General features: G+C 36.2%; 1 protein-coding gene across 7 annotated transcripts in view; it reads right to left on the bottom strand.

Moving 5' to 3' along the window:
- The window catches only part of LOC100990608 (contactin-6), a 320,384-nt gene that overhangs the window by 22,116 nt on the left and 270,464 nt on the right, over positions 1-27,804 (bottom strand). For 6 of the 7 annotated variants that reach the window (XR_004670426.4, XM_034955665.4, XM_034955666.4 and 3 more), the window contains 8 exons: positions 18,684-18,859; positions 18,203-18,320; positions 17,396-17,554; positions 17,085-17,234; positions 14,082-14,152; positions 7,984-8,218; positions 7,751-7,866; positions 5,395-5,581 (listed from right to left, as the gene is read on the bottom strand). Coding sequence is in view for 6 of the 7 variants with exons in the window: in XM_034955665.4 (XP_034811556.2) it covers positions 5,395-5,581; positions 7,751-7,866; positions 7,984-8,218; positions 14,082-14,152; positions 17,085-17,234; positions 17,396-17,554; positions 18,203-18,320; positions 18,684-18,859 (1,212 nt within the window). In the remaining variant the exon portion in view is untranslated. Of the gene's footprint in view, positions 1-5,394; positions 5,582-6,019; positions 6,044-7,750; positions 7,867-7,983; positions 8,219-14,081; positions 14,153-17,084; positions 17,235-17,395; positions 17,555-18,202; positions 18,321-18,683; positions 18,860-27,804 lie in introns of those variants that run through there. The other variant, XM_034955669.3, reaches the window with a different exon arrangement.

Below are 27,804 nucleotides of genomic sequence, written 5' to 3'. Positions count from 1 at the left end.
CATGATGGATAAGCTTTTTGATGTGCTGCTGGATTCGTTTTGCCAGTATTATATTGAGGATTTTTGCATCAATGTTCATCAAGGATATGGGTCTAAAATTCTCTTTTTTTGTTGTGTCTCTGCCTGGCTTTGGTATCAGAATGATGCTGGCCTCATAAAATGAGTTAGGGAGGATTCCCTCTTTTTCTATTGATTGGAATAGTTTCAGAAGGAATGGTACCAGTTCCTCCTTGTACCTCTGGTAGAATTCGGCTGGGAATCCATCTGGTCCTGGACTCTTTTTGGTTGGTAAACTATTGATTATTGCCCCAATTTCAGCTCCTGTTATTGGTCTATTCAGAGATTCAACTTCTTCCTGGTTTAGTCTTGGGAGAGTGTATGTGTCCAGGAATTTATCCATTTCTTCTAGATTTTCTAGTTTCTTTGCATAGAGGTGTTTGTAGTATTCTCTGATGGGTTTGTATTTCTGTGGGATCAGTGGTGATATCCCCTTTATCATTTTTTATTGTGTCTATTTGATTCTTCTCTTTTTCTTTATTAGTCTTGCTAGCGGTCTATCAATTTTGTTGATTCTTTCAAAAAACCAGCTCCTGGATTCATTAATTTTTTGAAGGGTTTTTTGTGTCTCTATTTCCTTCAGTTGTGCTCTGATTTTAGTTATTTCTTGCTTTCTGCTAGCTTTTGAATGTGTTTGCTCTTGCTTTTCTAGTTCTTTTAATTGTGATATTAGGGTGTCAATTTTGGATCTTTCCTGCTTTCTGTTGTGGGCATTTAGTGCTATAAATTTCCCTCTACACACTGCTTTGAATGCATCCGAGAGACTTTGGTATGTTGTGTCTTTGTTCTCGTTGGTTTCAAAGAACATCTTTATTTCTGCCTTCATTTCGTTATGTACCCAGTAGTCATTCAGGAGCAGGTTGTTCAGTTTCCATGTAGTTGAGCGGTTTTGAGTGAGATTCTTAATCTTGAGTTCTAGTTTGATTGCACTGTGGTCTGAGAGATAGTTTGTTATAATCTCTGTTCTTTTACATTTGCTGAGGAGAGCTTTACTTCCAAGTATGTGGTCAATTTTGGAATAGGTGTGGTGTGGTGCTGAAAAAAATGTATATTGTTGATTTGGGGTGGAGAGTTCTGTAGATGTCTATTAGGTCCACTTGGTGCAGAGCTGAGTTCAATTCCTGGGTATCCTTGTTGACTTTCTGTCTCGTTGATCTGTCTAATGTTGACAGTGGGGTGTTAAAGTCTCCCATTATTAATGTGTGGGAGTCTAAGTCTCTTTGTAGGTCACTCAGGAATTGCTTTATCAATCTGGGTGCTCCTGTATTGGGTGCATATATATTTAGGATAGTTAGCTCTTCTTGTTGAATTGATCCCTTTACCATTATGTAATGGCCTTCTTTGTCTCTTTTGATCTTTGTTGGTTTAAAGTCTGTTTTATCAGAGACTAGGATTGCAACCCCTGCCTTTTTTTGTTTTCCATTTGCTTGGTAGCTCTTCCTCCATCCTTTTGAGCCTATGTGTCTCTCTGCAGGTGAGATGGGTTTCCTGAATACAGCACACTGATGGGTCTTGACTCTTTACCCAATTTGCCAGTCTGTGTCTTTTAATTGGAGCATTTAGTCCATTTACATTTAAAGTTAATATTGTTATGTGTGAATTTGATCCTGTCATTATGATGTTAGCTGGTGATTTTGCTCGTTAGTTGATGCAGTTTCTTTCTAGTCTTGATGGTCTTTATATTTTGGCATGATTTTGCAGCGGCTGGTACCGGTTGTTCCTTTCCATGTTTAGCGCTTCCTTGAGGAGCTCTTTTAGGGCAGGCCTGGTGGTGACAAAATCTCTCAGCATTTGCTTGTCTGTAAAGTATTTTATTTCTCCTTCACTTACGAAGCTTAGTTTGGCTGGATATGAAATTCTGGGTTGAAAATTCTTTTCTTTAAGAATGTTGAATATCGGCCCCCACTCTCTTCTGGCTTGCAGGGTTTCTGCCGAGAGATCTGCTGTTAGTCTGATGGGCTTCCCTTTGAGGGTAACCCGACCTTTCTCTCTGGCTGCCCTTAACATTTTTTCCTTCATTTCAACTTTGGTGAATCTGACAATTATGTGTCTTGGAGTTGCTCTTCTCCAGGAGTATCTTTGTGGCGTTCTCTGTATTTCCTGAATCTGAACGTTGGCCTGCCTTGCTAGATTGGGGAAGTTCTCCTGGATAATATCCTGCAGAGTGTTTTCCAACTTGTTTCCATTCTCCCCATCACTTTCAGGTACACCAATCAGACGTATATTTGGTCTTTTCACATAGTCCCATATTTCTTGGAGGCTTTGCTCATTTCTTTTTATTCTTTTTTCTCTAAACTTCCCTTCTCGCTTCATTTCATTCATTTCATCTTCCACTGCTGATACCCTTTCTTCCAGTTGATCGCATTGGCTCCTGAGGCTTCTGCATTCTTCACGTAGTTCTTGAGCCTTGGTTTTCAGCTCCATCAGCTCCTTTAAGCACTTCTCTGTATTGGTTATTCTAGTTATACATTCTTCTAAATTTTTTTCAAAGTTTTCAACTTCTTTGCCTTTGGTTTGAATGTCCTCCCATAGCTCAGAGTAATTTGATCCTCTGAAGCCTTCTTCTCTCAGCTCGTCAAAGTCATTCTCCATCCAGGTTTGTTCCGTTGCTGGTGAGGAGCTGTGTTCCTTTGGAGGAGGAGAGGCGCTGCGTTCCTTTGGAGGAGGAGAGGTGCTCTGCGTTTTAGAGTTTCCAGTTTTTCTGTTCTGTTTTTTCCCCGTCTTTGATGATGGTGATGTACAGATGGGTTTTTGGTGTGGATGTCCTTTCTGTTTGTTAGTTTTCCTTCTAACAGACAGGACCCTCAGCTGCAGGTCTGTTGGACTACCCTGCCGTGTGAGGTGTCAGTGTGCCCCTGCTGGGGGCTGCCTCCCAGTTAGGCTGCTCAGGGGTCAGGGGTTAGGGACCCACTTGAGGAGGCAGTCTGCCCATTCTCAGATCTCCAGCTGCGTGCTGGGAGAACCACTGCTCTCTTCAAAGCTGTCAGACAGGGACATTTAAGTCTGCAGATGTTACTGCTGTCTTTTTGTTTGTCGTCTGTGCCCTGCCCCCAGAGGTGGAGCCTACAAAGGCAGGCAGGCCTCCTTGAGCTGTGGTGGGCTCCACCCAGTTCGAGCTTCCCAGCTGCTTTGCAAGCCTGGGCAATGGCGGGTGCCCCTCCCCCAGCCTCGCAGTTTGATCTCAGACTGCTGTGCTAGCAATCAGCGAGACTCCGTGGGCGTAGGACCCTCCGAGCCAGGTGTGGGATATAATCTCGTGGTGCGCCGTTTTTTAAGCCGGTCTGAAAAGCGCAATATTCGGGTGGGAGTGACCTGATTTTCCAGGTGCGTCCATCACCCCTTTCTTTGACTCGGAAAGGGAACTCCCTGACCCCTTGCGCTTCCCAGGTGAGGCAATGCCTCGCCCTGCTTCGGCTCGTGCACCCACTGGCCTGTGCCCACTGTCTGGCACTCCCTAGTGAGATGAACCCAGTACCTCAGATGGAAATGCAGAAATCACCCGTCTTCTGCGTTGCTCACGCTGTGAGCTGTAGACTGGAGCTGTTCCTATTCGGCCATCTTGGCTCCTCCCCCTACATACAAGAGTTTCTGTGAGTTTGGCATCTCTCAGTCAACTAGAACTAAATGTCTAGGTAATCTGAAAACTGCTGATTGATTGGAGATTTTCATTCAGATTTGCAGATTAGCTGAAAGAAGCTAAACCACTCCAGGAAGACCAAAGAAGCAAATCATACATCCAAGTTATCTGGCAACAACTTCATTGATTTAGTCAACATTGAGTAAAACAGGAAAAGGAATAGAACTTCTTCATTGTTAACTAATCCATTCTTGAAAATAACTCACAGCCCAGCCTGTCTAAAACTGGGTGGACTGGAGGAAGTTTGGTTCAAAAATTTTTGCTCCACAGGCTTTTGCAGTTCCACAGCACTTTGTATTTTCTAAGATGCTTCCAGAATCAGTACCTTGTTTGTGCCTCATGGATAATTTGGGAAGGAGTGAGGACAGAGATAATTTCTATTTAATAGATAAGAACATGAAAGCAAAAAAATGGAATGCCTTGTCCTATTTCAAGTTGTGAGTCAATGATGTACCCAGAATTGGAACATGAATCTCTGACAGTTGATCTGGTTGTGTGGAAATAACTGGATAATCTATTTAATCAAGGGCCTATTCTCTGAGATGGTTCCTAACTTCTTTTGGACATGACAAATATACGCATAAGGGGAATAACTTTAATATAACTTTATTTTCAAACTCTTAACCATGTCTTCTTTCCAAATATGGTGGTGTAATTAGAATACGGCATGTATAGGTAAACTAGATTTTTGTAAGTGGCACTGAATTTGTCTTAGTCTTTCTCAAAATTCAGCAACTATATTTGTTATCTTTCATTCATCAGGATTCAGAGAGCAAAAAAATGTGTTTTAAAAAGTCTGATTTTATGAATAATTTGTGTTCATTAATAATATATAAGGAATATGTAAATATTATTCAACCACAAAAAATTCATCTTGCAGGAACAACTAAGTCGGATGATCAGACCTTTCCCAATTTATTGCTGTGCCTCGTATTATGGAATATTTGTGCATTACCAGACTCAGTCAGAAAATAAAGGCAGCAACAATCACCAAAAGATGAAAAACATTCATCTTCTTTTATGTAGTAGATTCTGATTCTGTGAAATCACCTGGCTGATTATCAAGGGATATAAGACAAAACAGAAGAGTTCATTCTTAGATTTCAGGGACTTCCAAGTAAGCTGTAGTAATAAGGTATCCTAAAAGGAAAGATCTAGGTGTCTGTCTGACAGTTGTAGGATCACATGTGAATATATTCGGACTCAAATGACAAACAAAACAAAACCAAAAACCATTTACTGAGCATATATTAAGGTGTGTACTGGACACTTACTTATTATTAATAATCTCTTTCAATCTTGAACAAAACCTATGAAAACATAAATATGACTTTTTCCTCATTTTATAGGTAGGCAACTGAGACTCAAAGATAAATACCACCTAACATTCCAAGGATAGGAGGTCAGGTTTTGAATGCATTTAGAAGGAGGGCGTCAGGGCTAGTCTTAAACATTATACTCTTCTGTCTTTCATTGATATACTTGGAATATTCCTCTTTTGGAATTCCAGAAATATGAAAACAATTACCTTGATTGTTACCAAAAGATTTCAACAAGTATCCATATTTAAGGGACAAACCAACTAACCAAAGTAACCAATTAGTAAAGAAATGAGGTGTGGGAATGAAATGAACATCAAGCAAAGGAATAGGTTTCTCTCCACAGATGAATCTTGTTTCCTGGAGTGTATGCATACTTACGAGACTTTTTGGTGGTAACATTGACTGGGGGGCTTGAGGGCCCTGTCCCAGCAGTGTTGTAAGCTCTTACAGAAGCAAAGTAGATGGTATTAGCTTTCAGCCCCGTGATGTTTTTGGTTGTGACATTTCCACTGACTCTAATTTTACCTATCATGGATTCTTTGGAGTCATCTGTCCAGTATAAGACCTGATAATTAAAAACCAAAACAAGCAATTTATTGTTCCCCAATAACTATCAATCATTTTTTACCAACAACTATCAACCACAACCACAAGGGATATGGGAAGAAGACAGAAGTATAGATGACAAAAACATTTTCTAATTAAAATGGTTATACAACAACAAAATTGTTATTCTCTAATATTTATGAGGAAAAAAGTCATGAATGCAAATTCACAATGGAAATTAGAGAATGTGATTTTTTAGATTACCAAAATAAAGTATTTTATGAGCTATCTAAAGGTTACCAGCTTTAGCAAATGATGTATAACAAGTCAGACAAAAACACATTTGTATATAATCAGTCAAAGACTTTCATTATAATGTCTTGCTATTGGCATTTCTTTTCAGAGTTATTTGAATCACAGGTTAATTAATAATTCAATTTATACTGAACCCTACCTTTGCATTAGCATTGTTTTAGGTACACTGAAAACAAAAGAGAATAAATTAAGTACCTATTTATTTTCAAGCCCCTTATCATATAGCTAAGAGGTTAGAATCCACAGTGTATGTGAAAATAAGTCACAGAATGCATTGCAAAGAAGTGGTATAGAAAAAATATGCTACAAGAATTTGACAAAATACATCAGGAATTGATGGGAGTAGAGCTCAGAGAGAAGAGGCGACTAGGGATGAAATTTGAGAAGTAAGTAGGGTTCAGATAAGAGGTAAGGCATTCTTGGCATGGAGTGGAAAAGACACCTGTCCTGAGAGTAGAACTTTCTGTTGGAATCAGAGGATTATGGTTTTATATATATATATATGTGTGTGTGTGTGTGTGTGTGTGTATATATATATGTATATGTGTATATATATGTATATATATGTGTGTATATATAGTATATATATATGTATACATGTGTGTGTATATATATATATAGGCAAAATTAAGAATGTTTAGGATTATACATTTATTCTAAATCCAAAGTTAAATAAATTATGTTACCCATTTTGTGAATCACTGAATTTGCAAGTTGAAAAAGACTGAGTGATGAACAACTTTCCCTTAAAATGTTCTTCTCTCTTTACTTTGTGAGATGAAGGCCTACAAATGCAATTTGCCTTATTCTTCATAGACTAAAAATAGCAGATTCAAGACAATCTAGGTATTTTTTTTCATTACTTAACTGCCTTTTCTGAGATGATTACATCTTTCCAAGTTATACTGCAATTCACAAAGCAGGTTTCTCAATGAAATTCTTCCATGGTGTAAGATGATTGAGGAGCAGACTTTACCTCTTACCAAGGAAAAAAAAAAAAAGACTGCAATTTGAATAATTAATCATATAATCACCTGATCACTTTTGAAAAATGATGTTGTGGTAAGAACACTTAATATGAGATCTGTCCTCTTGAAAAATTTTAAGGGTACAATGCATAATTGTTGACTCTGTGTGCACAGTTGTACAGCAGATCTCTAGAGCTTACTCATCTTACTTACCGAATCTGTATGCCTTTAAAAATGGCTACTATGTGTTAATTTGTTTGCTTTGAATTTCCTAGAAAGATTTCCCTTACTTTGAGGGAGGAGGCAGGACTTTACTGTGGACCAGATTGAAGACTGACTGAAACAGGGAAGAGGCTAAAGCACCTCTCCATAAGACACAACCACCAGTTACATATCAGTTTACCACTGCCATGGCAACACCTGGAAGTTACCACCCCTTTCCATGGCAATGGCCTGGAGGTTACCACCCTTTTTCTAGAAATTTCTGAATAACTCACCCATTAATTTGCATATAATTAGAAGTGGGTATAAATATGAGTGTAGAACTGCTTCCAAGCTGCTGCTGTTAGCACACTGCCTATGGGGTAGCCCTGCTCTGCAGAAGCAATTTCAAAACTGTAACACTGCTGCCTCAATAAAGCTGTTTTTTTTTTTTTTTTTTTTTTTTTTTTTTTTACCACTGGCTCACTCTTGAATTCTGTCTTGAGCGAGGACAAGAAACATCCCAGGCTAAGCCTCTCAATGTGGGGGCTCACCTACCCTGTCTCAACTTCATTCTCTGCTTTAGCTTTAGACACACATTATCATATGCTAACAACAGGCTAGTAGGATAGGACTGTTGAATAGGAGCTATTGCGAAGTCCATTGGCACATTCATAAGCAAAAGTGAAATTAATGTGGATTACCTCATAGCCCAGCACTCTTCCAGTGTTTCTATTCCAGGCAATAGCATTCCATGAAACCTCCATTTCAGAAGCAGAAAAACTCTGGAGAGAAGTTCCCCTTGGGGCCAGTTGAGGTTCTACCATCCAGAGAAAGACATAACCATCTTTAGCAGAGTGGTTCATTGAAAAATGGAACAAGGGAACACAAACTATGCATAGAGTCTCAAAGAAAACCAGAGTTGAGGACAACTTACCATCTTCCCCAGAGTAGACAATGGTCACAGTACTCAGGGATCCTTCTCCTTCATTATTATACACGCCCACTTTGACTTCAAAGGGAGACAGTGGGATGATGCTTTCATTTCTGTAAACAAACCTTGATGATTCCACAGATGATACTTTCTCCTTGGACCAGGTTGTCGAGCCCACTGGCCGGAACATGATGATATATCCAAATCCCTCCCCATTCTGCAGTTCTTCTGGAATTGACTTGGGCAGAATGTGATCAATCACTGAGTATTTGCAAAAATATTTTATTAAGCTACTATAATGTTTATTGATTATTTCACATTTCTTCCATAGAGACAAATATGGATATTTATTCTGTTTAATGGTGTATTAAAAAAACACTTTTATTTGGAATGCCAATTAGAAAAATGATCCCAGTTAAAGATACTCAGATAAATAGTTTAAGTTTTCAGATAGAAATATAAAACAAGCTTTACATATTTATGTATTTTTCTTTGATCATTCATAAATTATAATAATAAAACAGTTTAAAAGACTTTATGATACTCAAATGTGGTTTGATATGAATTTTTAAACTCAGCACAAATTAACTTATTAACTATTTATTTCAAGACTAGATATGTTTTCCTTTCACAACATTTTAAACAAGTTTTTGTAAGACATGTGTGATGGAATTACTGTGAAATAACATATGCTGTAAGACATAGAATATTTCTTTAAAAAAGCATAAAAGACCTCCCGTCATTTTTTAGGCCTACATCTTCATTGGTAGTGACATATGTGCATTTTTCCTCATATGAAAGAATAAACTGTTAACTCTCACAAAGATCAGAGTCTATAAAATACATTTCAAATCTAAAATTACTAAAATAGCAAAATAGAAATAGATAATATTCCCCCTGTACTCTGCAGATGCTAAAAATTGTAAACAATCACATAAACTTAGCAAATTAAAAGGAATGAATCTGTACTTGAATTTAGAGCAACATATCTCCTGATTGCAAGAAACTTGTATTGAAAAATCAATGGAATTTATTTGGTTTTTCCCAAGGAAAATGCTTTGCTTTTTTTTTTTTTTTTTTTTAATAAATATTCTGACAGACTAATAAAGGCAACACCTGACAGGACACAGTGCTTCTAGTCCCTCGTGTCCACAACTCCATTTCAGAGGTTCTCTTTATTCATGGGAGTCCATTTATTCTATCAGTCACACTATCTTGCCACTTGGAACCCATGTGAGCACCAATTCAGGAGCGCCAGAACCACAGGCACCGTCTTGGTGAGTATCTATGAGGGCAGAATCTCTGCACTCTACAGTGACTAACAGACCTGGTCAATTCCTCTCACAGAGTTTGCATATGAAACATGGAGGGTGGCAAAACAATAATAGATATACACAGAGCAGGTAAAAGTAGAGAACATGCAGTAGCAGGAACAGTGAGGCAATAGAAGCTAAGAGAAAACAGATGCTGTAAATTAGAGAGAGGGCATCCAAATTAGCTGGCAGCCAGGTAGAAAACTGGAAGTAAAGGAAATGGGAGGAACTGAGGCATAAGCATGAGAGACTATTCAAGCCGGGGCTGGATCAGCAGAGGGGTTGTTGATGGTTGGCTAGAGCTCCTGTGCCCGAGTGCCCAGAGCAGTGATGAACGATGTTCCGGTTCTTCATCTGACCTTCCTGCCTGGTGCTGAGACTTTTTTCCTGTCCTCATTACTTCCCATGTAGCTTTAAAATAAATCCCCACTACCCGAGATGACCTGAGCTGGTCTCTATTTCTTGCCATGTGGAACAGTCTAACAAAAACAGAAAGTGAAAAGAGGAAGAAAAGTGCTGCTCCGGACATCTGGGGAAACAAAGTATTTCCTCATATGAACACTTCTCTTCTTTTTCACAGGGAGACTAGAATTAAACCAGTTAATTTTGAATGGCATGGAAGAGATTTATAAGAATCGAAGCTACTTGCTAGAGCATTTGATTCATTTCTGAAGTTTCTTTGATCTCAGATTTAATCAAGATGCTTAGTCAGTTCATCTACATAAATAGGGGAGTTTTGTTTTTGTTAGTCAAGTACAATTAGTGTTTCTCATGGTGCTCTCTCAAGAAAGACCTGAGTCCAACATATGCAGATTAGAGGGGAAAAAAGAGACTTATTTAGATACTTCCTGTTATTCTTACATGAACAGAGAGTCAAGTGATTAAAAAATATATATAGTTATTTAACAAGGCCAGAAAAAGAGTTTTCTTTAAGTGGAGACAGTGTTCAGTAAAATAAAGAAATTGTGAAATTCTCCTGGGAGTAAAATCTATGAAAATTGATAAACTAATAATGTAATTGTCAACCACAGTGTCTGTAAAAACCAAATCTTTAGTACAGACTAAGAATCAGCAAAACTATGTACTTCTAGCCACATCTGGCATGCAGCCTGGTTTTGAAAATAAAGGTTTTGAGACACATCCACACCTATATGTTTGTAAGTGGTATGTGGCTCTTTTGAGCTACAAAAGCAGACTGAGACATGAGAAAAGAGGTCATGTGGCCCACAAGACTGAATATTTTTACTGTCTGGCCCTTTAAATAAAAAGCGTGCCAACCCTCAGTGTAGGTATGTATCTCTTACTCTATAGTGCTTTATCCTGTGTACCTAATTTTATAGTTATATTTTTGAGACATTCACCAGAAGCACCTCAAACCTGGAAGTATTTGGGAGTATACACATTATGATAAAATGATGTATAAACATGCCCTTAAAAAGGAATTAGCCATTGCTATATTCTAAAAATTTGATATTATGTCTAGGTTTTTGGAAACAAACCAAATCAAAACAAATAAACAAAAAATCTGCATTTATTGTGTGGCTCTGGGGAAAACACGGGAAAGATATTTAGTTCAGTTCAGGCAGATTATACCACAGGGAGCCTAAATGAAGGATAATCATTAAAGTTGTCACTTAGGAAACGTAATGGTAGATTGTGACTGAATTTAGAACAGTCTTGTGTCACGCGGTGCCTTTCAAAGTCCAACAGGTACTATTTCAACTACAACAGGAGTGACATTGACCTGGGGTGGACTCTCTACTTCCAAGTCACTTTTCAAAACATAGTTCAGATATACTCAGTTCTGATGGTGTCTTTCCTGACCTCCTTCCAGGCTGGGTTAAGACCACTCTGTCCTCTACGCTTCTGAGCATTCAGACCTTTTCTCATCCATTTTTGTATTCCACTGATAGGAACAGAGAAGCTACTTAATAGAGTTCATTAAATTGAAGGAATTACTACCCGCATTCTGGTGGTTCAGATTCATACTAATGTATGAATCTTCTCCTAACTATACATAACTTATTCCATAAAGAAGTTGGGCACCAGAAGAAGTTGGCTCAGTATCTGCTTGTACATAATGTCAAATATGAGTGATAAATGGGAAACCGATTTCACTAATTTACTTTCTGCAAGTATCTGCATATCAGATATCCACCCCCCACCTCCTCCTCAGGAAGAAAAAATAAACACAGAGGAAGCGGCTTTAATTTAGTTTAATTTTTAAAAATAGGGGTTAGTATGCTTTTTCTGTAGAGGGCCAGAGAGTAAACTTAAAAAAAAATTCAACTTTTATTTTAGATTCGGGGGTACGTGTGCAAGTTTGTTGCATGGATATACTGTGTGATGCTGAGGTTTGGGGTATGATGGATCCCGTCACCCAGGTAGTGAGCACAGTACCCATTAATATAGCTAGTTTTCCAACCCTCGTCCTTCCTCTCGTCACTCTAGTAGACTCTAGCGTCTATTGTTGCTACCAGATAGTAAATATTTTAAACATTGTGGGATATATGGTCTCATGCAACAGCAAGAAAGCATCAATACATTAATGGATGTAGCTATGGGTGGATTTATTTATAAAAACAGGAAACTAGACAAATTTGTCTCATAGGTCATGGTTTGTGTACCTTTGCCTTAAAGAAAAAAGAACATTATAAATCGTGGAAAGACAGTATTCTCTTGGTAATTCATGCTCATCTCTATTTAAGAATGAATGCATAGCATTTGGGCCCTCATTATAGACTGTGTACAAGCAATTGCAACAACAGCCTGTAGGAATTTCTGACCAAGGAGGAGAACAAAATAAGTTATTAAGTCAGGCAAAACTTCCTGTACACTATGATGATAATGCTTCTTTGGCCTTTGATGAATATAGAAACCTAAATAAACTACTCACAAACAATTCTCTTGTAGACTCATTTGAAAGTCAGTGTTTTATGGGAAATATGTTTGGAGTAGTAGGTATAATATGGTTAACTTACTACTTAAGGTAGATATACTCAAGGACTCAGGCCCACCCTCAGCCATCACATTGCATGAAGACAATTGGGATTGTAATACAGGATACAGTAAAAGAACAGAAAGAGAGAACCCTGTGTTCAAATGCTTCTCTGCCCAATGATGTCACTTTTCTAAGTCTCAGTTTTCTTACTTGAAAGTGGTATAACCACCTTATAGCATTATTGTGGGGACTGAATGATATGAAATGCTCTGTGTGGCACCTGAAATCCTGTAATTGCTTGAAAAAATAGGGTTTCCCCCTCTGTCTGGCCTCTGAGAGTCCCAACTCTCTGAAAACACTACCTTCCATTCAACAAGTGTTCATGGAGGGCGCACCACTTTCCAAGCACTGTGCTAGGCCTGTAATGTCTACATGAAACAAGATATCCAGAGGAAAGGGTGACTTTCAGGGCAATTGCATCTAGTTTCTGACACTGTCATTTATAACCATAAAGAATAACGTCTCTGGTTCCCAGTTATCTCTCATAGCCTAGCTATGTGAAGTAGGCTACAGCAAGAAACACCTGGTTTGCATTTTCTGGAACATAAGGGATGCAGGTTCATTTAACTGACAAATGTCTGAGAAATTTAAAGTGGGGAAGAGATCCAGACAGCCCACGGTGGCAGAGTGAAGAGAGATGCTAAGTGGGTATGCATTGCACTTCCGCTAAACATGGAGCAGGGTATGTGTCTGCTGAGGACAAATGTGAAACCCATGCAAGTGGGTCATCCATGGGCAGCCTTCAAGGGGACTCTATCCACAAAGACCACCTACGAGAGAGAATATTCACTGGAAGAGTCTGGAAATGGACCACCAAAATCCAGGAACTGATACCCTTCAGCAGCCAGTTGGGTCTGCACCAAGGAATTGCAGTTGGGAGTCCTTGGTGGGGGATCATCCAGTGGCCATCTCCCAGATAAAAAATAAATAAAAAAACCCAGAAACCCTACCCTATGAAACGGCAGCGTCTGATAATTTGCCATACCTAGAGCACACCAAAGTCAAACGAGAAATGTACCAGCAATCCAGACCTTTTCCTTTCTCCTCCCCTACCAACACCAACCTTCTACAGCTCTGGAGAATCCAGAGGTAACACTGTGAATGGGGAAAGATAAATTAAAGAGCAGAATGGAGAGAAGTTGAACTGACCACATATTCCCTTTCACGCTATAGAATTCTTAGGCTGAGGCACTGAGCTACTGAAAATGAGAAACTTTAAATTGGTTGAAAGTCTAAACGATAACGTTTATACTCCAGTTTGAAGTGTACACACCAGACTGAAATTTGTAATAAGGTAAAAAATGAGCCTGTATGTTAATGGGTAATAAGAATGACCACAAAATCTACTCCATGTGCCTAAGCTTTCATCTAGATGCAGGGAAGAATGAGTTGATCAGAGGTGAACAGCAGGGTTAGGACAAGAACTATTTTTTGCCTACAGTCTACTGGGCTCAACTTATTCACAATACAACAGTGCCACAGGTAACAAATCCAACAATGCCTAATTCATCAAGCGATAATGAAAATGCTACTGACCCACGCTCAATAGTTACTGAAGTTGTTTTTCATGTATTTGGGAGAAAATTGTGCTGAGTTCGTCATACTGTCTCACCATGAGAAAAGTTCCTAATACCTCCTCTAAATAATTCATCATCAGGATGATGTATTTTTATACCATATTTTTTTACGCTCTCAATAGTGATCAAATAAATCTTTTTGTTTTTCAGTTTCTTTCTGGCCAGTTAAATCTCTTTTCTTCAAAATAACTCAGTTGGACAGAAAATTACCTCCCACGTAATGACGAGTTCAGACCGACTTCCTCCACCTCCATGGATGTTTACTGGTGCCACAACAGGGACTAAAAATAACCAAGAGAAATGTGGGATGGCAATTATTAAAGTACGTCTTCATCAGGAAGAATTTTGTTTTTGAATTTCACTTTTCAAAATCTCACACAGGCATACTGTGAGAGAGTCTTGCATTTTTAATGAACGTAAATTATGTTTACACATATCCAAATTTCTAAGAGAGAGGACACAGTTGTGTTTGATACATGAGCACCCTGGCTCCCAAATTAATTAAAAATTGAGTAACATCGGGTATTTGACATCATTATGCATCATCTACTAATTGGCAAAATGATGTTCCATTCAGATGGTGACAGTGACACTGCTGATTTAGTGCCTAATTATACAGTTGTGCTGTAAACAAGTTACTGAGGCAGTATATTAATTAATTATTTTTTTCAATAAACAAACTAAAATAATTTTTCCTTTTATTAGTCATCAGGATATTTTACCAGTTAAAATTAAATATTGAAAAATATGTAAATAAATATTCTTGTTTTAAAACTCCTTGTTACAATCTCAAATCTCTCGGGAGAGAAGAAGAGGGATTTTCTTCTAACTTTTCACTTGCAAAGTCAGGTTTTTCTCCTGTCAAGAATGCGACTGGGAGAGGTTCTTTCTATTTATTTCTTGGGATCTAAGGCTCTGTGGTAGAGGATTCAGAAACCAGTAATTTTGATGAGTTTTTTAAAAGTATGCCCTTCAACTCTGTATCCTTGTAAGGACTAACACAATGAATAACAGTTCACAGAAACTGTAAAACTGAGGAAATGCTGAGTGTGTATATGGTATTGTAGTGCCTCACGAGAATGAGGTTTTACTTTACACATGCGTAAGTGTTTAAAAGCATTATTTTTCTTGACGTAATGACAAAAGTATCCTAAATCTGTGATAATGGCTAAATCAGCAGGGTATACTTTCTAAATGTGGAATTACATGAAATTGTCTATACTGGACCATTTCTGAACAATATGAGAGGTGGTTGGTTGAGGAAGCACTTGGATATGTCTGGGGATTGGTAGGCAGGGATTAAAATACGTAAGTTTTAATTCCTCATTTCAAAATTTTCCCCACCATATAGACCACCTAAATAAATCTAGATTGCTTATTTTATTTATTTCCATTTCATACTGATGTTTAGCTCTATAAACATGACCAGAAAATAGTCATATGATAATCTGATTGTTCTTTTTCAAAATTGCACCTTTCAGATATACCTTTTCATATTTAAATTTACCCTTAACTTTGTCAGCTTTAAGCTTCATAATTTTTTAGAAAAAAGTTATGTGAACCTAAACCTTATTTTCTAAGTCTTCCAATGTCTTTGATCAAAAGCGATGTGAATCAGAGTGGATTTTACAGTTGCTGAATTTATAGTGCTTGACAGCTTACAGTGACTAACTGCACACTATCTCAGGATCTTTGCATAGTTTAGCTGTGTAAGGAAAAGTATTTTGAATTATATTTTGATTTACTTTCTACAAAGTTTCCAATGTTCTGAGAAATAGAAAATTCCTTTCCCTATTCAATTTTAAATTAATTGTACTTAAGCCTAAAACCATATTGAGAAGAAGTTGTTAGTCTTTGATGATGTCAGAGAGAGAGAGGGAGAGACGAGAGACTCAGTAGGTTTTCAGTTAGTAGAGTTTGACTCAGTAGGTATGAATATCACCAGTCTCATTCTGCTACTGAAACAGGAGAGTATTAATGGTTAGAAGGTGGCACACAAACTTTGCTATGAAAATGTAAGAGTTTCTGTCAACCCTGTCCAAAGCTACCAAAATATAAATTAACTGTAAACAAACAACCTGAAACTAAAGCTCATATCCAGAGTCATGGACAACACCTGAAGATTCTGATCCAGGGGGTATATAGGAGGGCCAGGGAATTTCTATATTTACACACTTTCTTTGGCTAATCTATTGCTCATCTACATTAAGATCCTCTTTTATGGAGAATGCTGGGTGTAAAAATCAGGAGGTTTGGATTCAAAATCTAGCTCTGTCACAAACAACCAGCTAATATCCTGGTGTTCATTTTCCTCTTCTGTAAAACAAAGGGATTTCCTCTCAGCTGTAAGCTTCTAGCGTGATTTAATTGGATGATATCACTGTCAAGTATGTCCTTTTTCTAGCCCCAATTCTATGATAAACATATAACATTATCTTTAGTTTAAGGATTGATTTATTGACTTCTGACAATTGTGCACACTTTAATAAGGTAATTTGTGTTTGTTAAATTAAGCTAGCCATGACAAGTGATCCTTTGTTTATGTGATCGAATAAGAATGTGAACTTTGTGGGCTATATACAGCTAGCAGATTAAATGTCACCCTGGATGTAAAAGTTTGAGTGGAACAAAGAGGATCCATTGAAAAGAGCTTAAGAAGGCATGGTATCTGAGCCAGGTTCTTGTGTTCTGCTGTTCAGTGAACCAATTAATGCTCAATTAGTGCCCCTGTTAAATGAGTTTAGGATTTACCTCATTTGCATGGAAAAAAATTTATACGACTGCTCAATGAAGCTACAACTAGTTCAGAGTTGAGAAATAGATGAAAATATATGGCTGACTGCACCAACAGAGTCTCAATTAATTCCTGGCTACAACATTTTAATGAAACAAGCAGTAACTCATTTGCATATACAAATCTACAGATTCTCTAATGAATTTTGACTAGAAAATAGATGCGATGCAAACACAGTTTCTTAAGAACTCTGATTTTGACATGTTGGCTTAAAGGTAATCATTTCTTATTGAACCTACTATTTGGAGAAAATACACCTTGCCTTGTGTATGTAAAAATTAAAAAAAATGAGAGCCACTTGTTTACTGCCACACAATTTTGAGCCAAAAGTATTAGAAGACACATAAAAATACTTGTTTTGTTTTAAGAACTGTATCACACGAAATCTTCCACACTTTTAGAACACATTGATTCTTTACCTGATGCTTTAGTTCTTAACAATTCTGATGGTTCACTTGGTTCTCCAATCCCAATGCTGTTGCCGGCAACAACACGAAATTCATATTCCACCCAAGGACTCAAACCAACCACTGTTGCATTGTATGTCTTACCATTGAGAATTTCTGGAACTAAAAAGAATGAGACACTAAGGCACCTAGGTTGGGACTACTCAAAAACAAATAATTATACAAAATTATATAATTATTAATTTAAAATGTAATTGCATTTATTAACATTATTGGACTAAAATATTATTTTTAAAGTAAACCAAAACACTTTTGTCACTCACCTGTAGCAACAGCCTGCCAACCCACAGAAAATGGTGTCCGAGTCTGAATAGTAAATATTTGAATGGGACTGTTATTATCTGGGCCTGCTCTCCAGCTTAGTTGAGAAGTAGTACTGGAAATGTCTTCCACTTGCACATCCTCAGGAGGACCTGGTGGACCTTGAAAAAAATGTTTTATCATGACTCCATTGGAGATACTTACATTCATTAATTTGGTACAAGGATGGTTTATTTTTACCTGTTGTGCTTAGAAAGTAAAGTATTGACCATAATGTATTTATAGCACATTATTAGCGATAAAGTTCTATTAATTCCCTTTACATGGTAAATGACATTAATGTAGTAGTGCCTCCTCTGGAGATTAGAAAATATCAGGCATAGGATGACTGCATATCAACCTATACTCAAAGATTGAGAACCATCATCTTTAATTCCTCTTAAAATCTAACTCAAGTAATTGCAGCTAATATGAAGAACTACATGAGCATGTGGATTTGACTCTGGATTGACAAGAATGATTTATTATAAACAGAAGGTATGTCTAAGTTTTAGGTACTGACACTGCTTGCCAAGCATGACTGTTCATTATAGTCAAATCCTATACAGTTCCATGTCTGTATTCACCCAGTTCCATGTCTGTATTCACACTACCCATACCATGGAGTCCTGGGGTTTCAAAAATAAAAATCTATCTGATTACATCTCACTTCCATAACATGATGTGGTTTCTCAGAGGTCTACAATTTAGATATGAACACTGTAACTGTGAATAAACAATGTGATCACTTTTTCACCATTTATGCTTACCTCTAACAATGATATCGGCTACTGCAGATAAACTTTCTAGGGTTGTTTGTACTGTGCAGAGATATTTTCCTGAATGATGTAACTGAATATTCCTTATCATCAAATCCCCAACAGATTCCTGCAGACAGAAAGGGAGAAATGGATGAAAACGTAAGCCCATATAACAAGTCCTACTTTATTGTTACAGCTGGATAAATACGAAACATAAAACAACTCTGAAATTAAAAGATATACTAGTATCATTGTCATTTCTTGTATCTAAACCCTTTTATTATCCCCCTTATTATAATTACATCTAGAAAACAAGTATTTCTACGGAAGACACGAAACAAAATAAACCAAAACAAAAACAAATGTAGCTTCAAAAACAGTCAGTGATTATCCATGCAAATAAAGATGGAGAGAGTAATTATGAAAAATGGTGATTCATGTAAAAGACTTGATTCATTTTATTAAGCACTTAACAATTTCAGTAACTTACTCCTCCAATCCTTTCAAAATGAGCCACTCCTTTTTTTAAGTCTATGACATCTCCATTGAAAAACCATACAAATACCACTTCAATGGAGGGGTCATGGGACACCTGGCATGGTAGCACTATACTCTCGCCAACTGTAACATCCATTTTGGAAGGTGGGACGGTAATGACAGTTCTCTCTGTTGAGAAAAAAAATTATTTTTTTAAAGCTTATGAAATGCTAGCCTATGGTTATAAAATACATATTTCTGAATACTTTTTCATTCATTTGAAATTATATAAATGCAACCTGGAGTTCTACAATGTCCAGTATGAAATATTCCTTTGCCTGTTTTTAAATGTCTTGTATTTATTATTGTAGCTTATTACTTATACTAAAATTAAAAATATATTCACACCTTATATGAAAATAGTTTACAGAAAACTGTAGACCTCAAAAAGTGGCATTCCATATATACAGAATGCACTGCATTGTTTTTGTTATATTTTATTCTAACATTTTAGTCATAACATTACAATTGACACACTGGTAACAGCTCTAAATGCTCTCTGTTAGCTTCATATACCATAAGACAAACCATGTTTCTAAGATTATGACCACCATAGTTTCTATAGAGATTTAGTCATACGTTTATATTTAAGAGGGTGAATGCAACATATTTATTCTGTCTTTGACGTAGCTCTGATATAATTTTCTTTTTGTTAAAGATGCAACATGAATAGGAAAGATGGAAGTTTTCCCTTTTATAATTCAGATTTTCCAGTGTTAAAATTATGCATCCAACATAAAAACCTTCCCTCTAGAAATGTTCTCTATGTCAGTCTTTCTTTTACAAGACCTAGCATTTCATTGACCAAAATTTCAAGGGACAATCCCAGGGTGTGCCAGTTGTACTTGAGAGTCCTATATTTGTTCAGATTAAAAGAGACTCACAATGTAGATCGTTATGACTACTTCGTTTATAATAAAGTTCTGATTCCAGAGAGTTGAGAATTCATCAAAGAGCAACTCAATATCTATGAAGGGGCCCTGGACAAATATTTGGATTTAGATATGTACCATCTTACCAATAATAAATTGTTTTGAAAGATTTACATTTAAGAATAAAGGTTTTAGGCAAGTTATTGTAAAAAAAAATTATACATGAAGAAGTTTAAAAATAGTGAAATGACCCATGGAGAATCTATTTCTCTATGGGTAATTTATAAGATAAAGTTTAGCTCTCTAAGAAATGGACTAAAATCTTCACTTTCTTCTACCTTCTTCATTCTGCTCAAGAAACCAAACTAACACTGAGATTGCATTTATATGTTCACAATGATTAATGCGTAACTGCATTTTACCAATAGAATGTTTAATAATTATTTGACCATTTAAACATTTTTTATTGTTTTCTTCATTCATAAATATTTAGAAGTAGAAAGTAGGAAGTAATAATTTGGGGTTTTAAGGTACATATTGACAAAAGAGCCATGAAAAAATAAAAACACACGCTATAGTTCTGAATATGAATATAATAGAGAAAATCAAACTCATTCTATATCAGATATGTCTTCATTTTTTATTATTTAAAATACTTTCCATATTTATATTAGATGCATGTACTTTTTATTTTTTATTTTTGTTATTATTATTTTTGAGATGGAGTCTCGCTCTGTCACCCAGGCTAGAGTGCAGTGATGCCATCTTAGCTCATTGCAACCTCCGCCTCCCAGATTCAAGAGATTCTCCTGCCTCAGCCTTCTGAGTAGCTGGGATTGCAGGCACACACCACCATGCCAGGTAAATTTTTGTACTTTTGCAGAGACAGAGTTTCACCATGTTGGCCAGGTGGTCTCAAACTCCTGACATCAAGTGATCCACCTGACTTGGCCTCCCAAGTGCTGAGATTACAGGCGTTAATCACCGCACCTAACCAGATGCATGCACTTTATATTCTAATTTTGTCTAAGGAGAAATTTAAAGAATGGTTTTGTGGACTATGCCCATTCTTAATTCCAAGGCTTCTTCACAGATTTGCAACCAAAATAAGGGTAAAAGATATCCAGGGATCCATGTTGGTGTGCTGCACCCATTAACTCGTCATTTAGCATTAGGTATATTTCTTAATGCTATCCCTCCCCGCTCCCCCCACTCCACAATAGTCCCCGGTGTGTGATGTTCCCCTTCCTGAGTCCATGTGTTCTCATTGTTCAATTCCCACGTTGTGCACATGTACCCTAAAACTTATAATAACAATAAAATTTTTTTAAAAAGAAAGAAAAAGAAGAGAGATGGAGGAGAAACCAATAGATTAAAAAAAGACTTAGCCAACTGCCATGTATGGATCTTATTGGATTCTTTTTTTTTTTTTTTTTGGATCTTATTGGATTCTAATCAAAGAATAAACTAGTAGAAAATTAAAAAAAGATACACATTAAATTATTAATAGTTTGTTACATTAGCAAGGTGAAGTTGAAGGGTAAGAGAAAGAGAGGGAATCATTATTACTTTATATACTTTAGACTTTGAATTTAAAAAGCTTGTATTGTTTTGTAATTTACTTGACTGAAATAAAATGTATGAAGAATTGAGGAAATCTATGACCTAAAAAACTTAAAAACATAAATGAATAAAGTGTGATTGAACCTTAAAAAAAATAGATATCCAGGGATCCAAGAAAAGTTTTTAGAACTAGAGAAAATATTTTCCTTTTGTAGTTGCTCTGAAAAAAAAATCACAAATGTCTTATTTACATTTATAGGAGGATAAGTTGGCTAATTGGATGTGTTGACAGAGCGAAACTGCCCAGATTTAAAGTTTTAGATCATGCAATTAAAGTAATTTTCAGACATTAAAAATGACAGCAAGTCCTTCCATTTATGACACCACATAGTGGCAAAGTTGGACAAATTATTCCCTATCTACGTAGCTCATTGTTGTACAGTAATAATGATTAAAGCTTTATGAATAAGAAATGTTTATTTCATCACTTATAATGGTTACATTTTTCACTAGTTAACTCATTTGTAACTAATATTTATTGAGCATGTAATGTATGTCCAATCCTATGCTAAGTACTGGAGTCAAGGTGGGGAAGAAAATGAGGGAAAAAAAAAAACAACCCTGCAGCAAATCAAAAAGATAAGGAGTGTTGCTTCACAGAGATGAAAGTCTACAAAAGGAAGCTAGCATGAATCAAATCATATTAGTTACCATACAGTAATGTGTGATAAGCACCATATACTAGAAGTGACTTGTTTGAAATGTTTGGCAAATCCTGAGGGGATCAGTTTATTGAGAAAGTACTGTTTTAGCTGACAAGAAAAAGGCAAATAGTAATGAGCCGGGTAAAGGTAGCAGGTAGAGAGAGGAAACTAGATTTCCTGCGCAGGCAAGAGCATTCACAGAGGAACTGTGTGAAAAAGAACTGTGATCGGCAGACTCCGTGCAACCATGTGCTGAAAATGAAAGGATTAAACAAAGAGTAATAGAGGAGTGAAAGTGAAGAAGATGAAGCTGGATGATAGCCATGGTCAGGATATAAGCCACAAACGTCATTAAGGTCAGCTACATAATTTGTGGGTCCAAGTGCAAAATGAAAGCGTGGGGTGTCTTTTTTGAAAAAGAGGAAAAAGTGTCATTAAAGGTATTAAATACAAAGCTTTTCACTTTAAAATAATTTATAACTTATAAAATAAAATTAGGGTATGACTCATAGATGAGTGATGACATACACTTACAAATTACATGATTTTGGTGTCATAATTTTATACGATATAATAATACTTTATTAAGGTTATATCTTGATTGATTATATAATTTTCTCTGTTACTTTTGTGGTCAATTGTTTACTAGATCAACAGAATTTATATTTTTAGCAACTTCATTTTCAATTGATATAATTTCAGTGACATCAGTCACTCCTGGCAAATGCAAGATCACAAATACTTTTTGATAAGTTTTTATTTTGCAAAGTATCTTTCTCTGATGCAACTTTTATGAAATCATTAAGACTGTTTTATAGACCGTAGTAACATTCAGAAGTTTCTGATGAATTACACTGAAATATAAATGTTAAAATATCTAGAGCTGATGATTCTCTTCACCAATATTTTTCTAAAAAGATTTAACTCTTTATACAAATCTGTTTTATGAAAGCCTGAATTTAATTTTAAATATAAATGTATGCAATGGAATCTTAATGTTTCCTCTGACATACACTGTAACTTGTGGAGGTTGTACAAGAAATTGAAAGGGACTTCATGATTTTCGTATAATTCAAAATGCCTGTTTTACCATTCCATTTTTGTATCTTCAATTACGAAGCAAAACTCATCAATTATTGGTTTCCCCAAAGCTTCATATAAAAATAATGTTCTTATCATTGACTGGAATAATCTTTAAGTTTAATTTCTATTTCTAAGCCTGTGGATTTTATTGCAATGTCCATGTGTATGCCTTCCTTTTACAATAATTTATTGACAAAGTTTATTGCCTGAGCACTAACAATTTCTGTTCTGGTGCTCAGGATGGAGAGTTAATATTTTTGCAAATCCCACAGAGACAGTCTCCGGCAATGTATGGGCAAGCTGGCCTCCCACCTTGGATCCTCCTGTTGACTACTTTTGAAGTCGCTTCCTGCAGCCTTTGCTGCCATCCACTGCTGTTTCTATGGCTGCTACCACCATTATCTCCATCCCTTTAAGAGGCCCAGGTTCTGATGTGCCCATGCCCTCAGGACTCCAGGACTATGACTACCCAGGCATGCATGTGCACACCTGCACACCACACCAACTGCTATGCACGCATGCCGACTGCTGGGTCCTTAAGCCTGAACTTGTGTGTGCATGAGCTGCTGCTGCTGCTTCACATAGGCTGCCACATATGCATGTGGGTATGGTGAAGCAGCAGCAGCAGCAGCTCATGCACACACAGGTTACAAATAAATTCTTAATCATTTTACCTCTCAATTTGGGTTTAGTATGTACAAAACACAAATTGAGAGGTAAAATGATTAAGAATTTCAAGACAGTCACAGCAGAATATTTCAAACATGGGGACTTCCTCAGCACAGGGCTCTGTGTGACTGGATTGTATGTCCATGAAACCAGCTCTGGATGTCACGCTAAGAAATATATTCTTACATAGAAGTAGAGAGTAGCATAGTAGAGAGTAGCATGGTGGTTATCAGAGGCTGGTGGGAGGGAGGGATGGGGAATGAGGAGATGTTGTTCACAGCGTACTAAGTTTCAGATGGGAGGAATAAGTTTTAGAGACCTACGGCACAGCATGGTGACTATAGTTAATGTAATACATATTTCAAAATTACCCAATGAGGATTTTAATTCTCATCACAAAAAAATGATAGGATGTGAAGTGATGGCTGTGTTAACTAGCTTGATTTAATCATTACACAATGTAAACATATATCAAAATATCACATTATATCCCATAAATACATAAAACATAAAATTATTATTCATCAATTAAAAATTTTAGAAATGCATTTTTTGCTGAAAAAGTTAAAAACTTTGGAAGTATGAAGCAGAGGAATGATATGAAGACATACCATTATCTGCAGTGTGAAAAATAGACTGTATTTAAAAAGAAGTAGCTCTACATAAGCATGCTTATTATCCAGAAAAAGGGGATGCATAGTTCCTCCAGGGAGTAGCCTCCTGTGTGGGTGAAGAGGTGCTTGGACAAGAACATTTTTAACTGCTGTATCCTCTCCACCCACCACAGGCAGACCTGTCCTCATCCTGCGCAGATGGCTGTCTAATAGCCATGAGGCCATTGATTGCTCTCTCAAAGAGTTCATTCTACAGCCATGTGCAGCCTCAGCCCCAGCACTAACATGAGTACCCCACAGAGACAAAAATCACACTTGCAGGGACTGGAAGAATGGTGGTTGCACAGTTGAAATATGCAAAACTGTTCATGCTACTTTGTGGAAAGAAGAGGGGCTTCAGTCCATTAATTCCTTCATCAAGTACACCTTAAATTCTTAAGAAACTCAAGCATCTGAGAGATTTCTTCAAACCACTCAGATCCTATATTCTACTCACTTCCTAAGAGTGCATATATACCAGTAGAGTAGCTGCAGTTACTCGAGGCTCATTGACACTGAAACACTTCTCGGTATTTATGGATCGCTGAGATCTTTAGGGCCTGAATTATAACAAATTAAAAAGGAGGAAAGTTGACTATGCTAGACTCTATCGTTTGTAAAAATTTGAGATTCTTTAAGTCTTTTCAAACAAAACAAAGAGTTACTTATTCGCTTTCATTTCATGTCATGCTATTCTTCTTGCATATTCCTTAGCCATTTGTAGGAAGTCTGATCTAGTGGTTTTAAAATTTTAACATGTGTAAGAATTTCCTGAGCATGTGTTCAAAATGTGAATTCCTCATATTGCACCAGAAATACTGATTCAGTGTGTCTAGACCTTGAATATGTCCTTTTATCAGGCTTCTCCACTTGATTTTGATATAGTTATTCCAGAGACCATGCTTTGACAAATGTTCCCTTAGTTTTTAAAGCTTGAACCTGAAATTTCTATTTAAGAAACATTCAAATATAAAATATATTGTCTGAAATTCTCTAATACTGTGGATTTAGGAAAAATTTATATCCAGTAAGTGTTCCTGGTTAGCAATACTTCAAGAAAGAAAGATGGAGTCCCAAGGTTAACTGTAATTAATTCTGTATATTATCTCCACTTTTATCATTTCTTAAACATTTTAACATATTAAAAGCTCTGAGAATTCCTAAATGAAAGGAATTCTTATTTATTGGATTGGTGCAAAAGTAATTGCGGTTTTTGTCATTAAAAGTAAGGTTATTTATTTTTAAAATTTTATTTAATTCAAGGTTTCCTGCATTTAGTAGAGTATGGAATATTTTTAATCCATGTAACATTTCTTGATACACACAGTGTTCGTACATAGAAATGGAAGTATATCTTGGTATATAAGGACTTCTGAGAAACAATGTCTGGAAATGTTGCTTTCATGATTGAAGAGGATTAAACACAACATAAATATGTTATATATTCACATATAAAATATATGTTTTTTTATTTAACATGCATACACATATAAGCTTACATATTTATGAGACTATTATGGAAATTTGAATTCTAAATAATTTAGAAATAATAATTTGTTACCATAAGAAAACTGGTTTTATGTTATACTAAAAAGAAGATTACTTAATCTTTTAAAGATACATTCTGATATATTTGTGGGTGAAATTATTGAGGTTTGGGATTTGCCTCCAGATAATCGGAGTTGTGGAAGTAGGTTAGTGTATAGATTAAACAAGATTGATAAGAGTTGCCTTCTATTGACTCTGAGTGATGTATACATGAGAGTTTCTTATACTATCACCTCTACTTCTGTGTGTGCTTGCAATTTTCAATAATAAAAGGAAGAACATGTTGGGGGAGAGTGAATATTTACATACAGAATAGGGAGGAACATTTCTCATTCACTTTCTGAAATCATAAGAACTAGCCACTTTTTGAAGATTGTCCTAAATATAAATGACAATCATTCGTGAAGAGTTTGTAAAACCACAGAATTTTAATATTTACCATTTTCAATCTCTGTCAGTGAGGTAAAAGTTATTATATAAAAACAGCTTCATCTAGCAGTCCTATTCTTAAGAAGAGTAATAGAATATATGATGTGACGCTTTTGATGAATAGCCTTACTGAAATTCACATTTCATAATAGCCAATGATGTTTCCAGAATGCATTTTAGTTACGGGGACCCCAGCAGACATGAAGACTAATTACATCAAAACTTATGTCAGGACCATTTATTGTGATTTCCTTAAACACTTAAAAATGGGACTGCTTCTCTCTATCAATGGCCAAATAAATACACTCTTACCTTTCATGATCTCTACATTTTTAGAAGAAAGGGGATGGCAGTTAAATGTATAATTCATCTTTCCTGACCATACAGAAAATATTGTTTGTTTGTTTTGTTTTTTTTTCCTTCAACTCAGTTGAAACCCTTATCAATGTCACTTTTCAGCATAATAACTGCTAAGGTGTTTCTGAAGTTATAAACTCCTCTCAAAGGATAGACAAAAGTGTACGAAAAATTATCAAACTCTTCCTCCTGTACAAACATGGGGCTCTTCCTTTATTTATCTATGACATTATAGAAAATGTTGCTAAGAAATCAATATTAAGTAAACTAGTATATAAATAACACTTCAAATAGGTGACAAAATTCTCTCATATTTTCTCTCGCTAGTTAACTTGTAATGTCTAGAAATAAATACCTTTAAAAATTGGTCTTTTTTCTAATGAATTCCTCAGAATCTCAAATTATGCTACATATTAAGATATTAGTCCTTTCCGTTGCTCTTTATTACTTCCTCTATATACATGGTTTTCCTTCCAACTGTAGAAACTTAATTAAATAGACAGTTTTCCAAAGAAGACACAAATGGCCAACAGGTATGTGAAAATGTGCTCAACATCATAAATCATCAGGCAAATGCAAATCTAAACCATGATGAGATGTCACATCACACCTGTTAGGATGGCTACTGTCAAAAAGACAAGAGATAACTGTTATCTAGGGTGTAGAAAAAGGGAACTCTTACATACTGTTGGTGGGAATATTTATTGGTACAGCTATTATGGAAAACAGTATGGAGGTTTCCCTAAAATTAAAAATAGAGATACCATACAACCCAGCAATCCCTCTTGTGGATATATATCCAAAGAAAATAAAATCAATAGTCAAAGGAATATCTGCACTCACATGTTCATTGCAGCAGTATTCATGATAGTTAAGATATGGAGATCACCTAGTGTCCATCAGTGGATGAATGGATAAAGAAATTGTGATATGTATACACAATGGGATATTATTCAGCTCTATAAAAGAAGGAGATACTACCGTTTGCAACAATATAGAAGAATCTGGAAGAACTATGCTAGGTGAAGTAAGCCAGGCACAGAAAGAAAAATCCTGTATGATCTAAATTATAGGTGGCATCAAAAAAAAGTCAAATACATAGGAATAGATAGTAGAATGGTGGTCACTCAGAGCAGAAAAGTGAGGAAAATGGGAAGATGCTGGTCAAAAGGTACAAAGTTATTGTTATGTAGAAG

Source organism: Pan paniscus, chromosome 2, assembly GCF_029289425.2.
Source record: "Pan paniscus chromosome 2, NHGRI_mPanPan1-v2.0_pri, whole genome shotgun sequence".
NCBI classification, from domain to species: Eukaryota; Metazoa; Chordata; class Mammalia; order Primates; family Hominidae; genus Pan; species Pan paniscus.
Note: the sequence above shows the minus strand (reverse complement) of the source record. Positions and strands in the feature narration are given on the sequence as shown.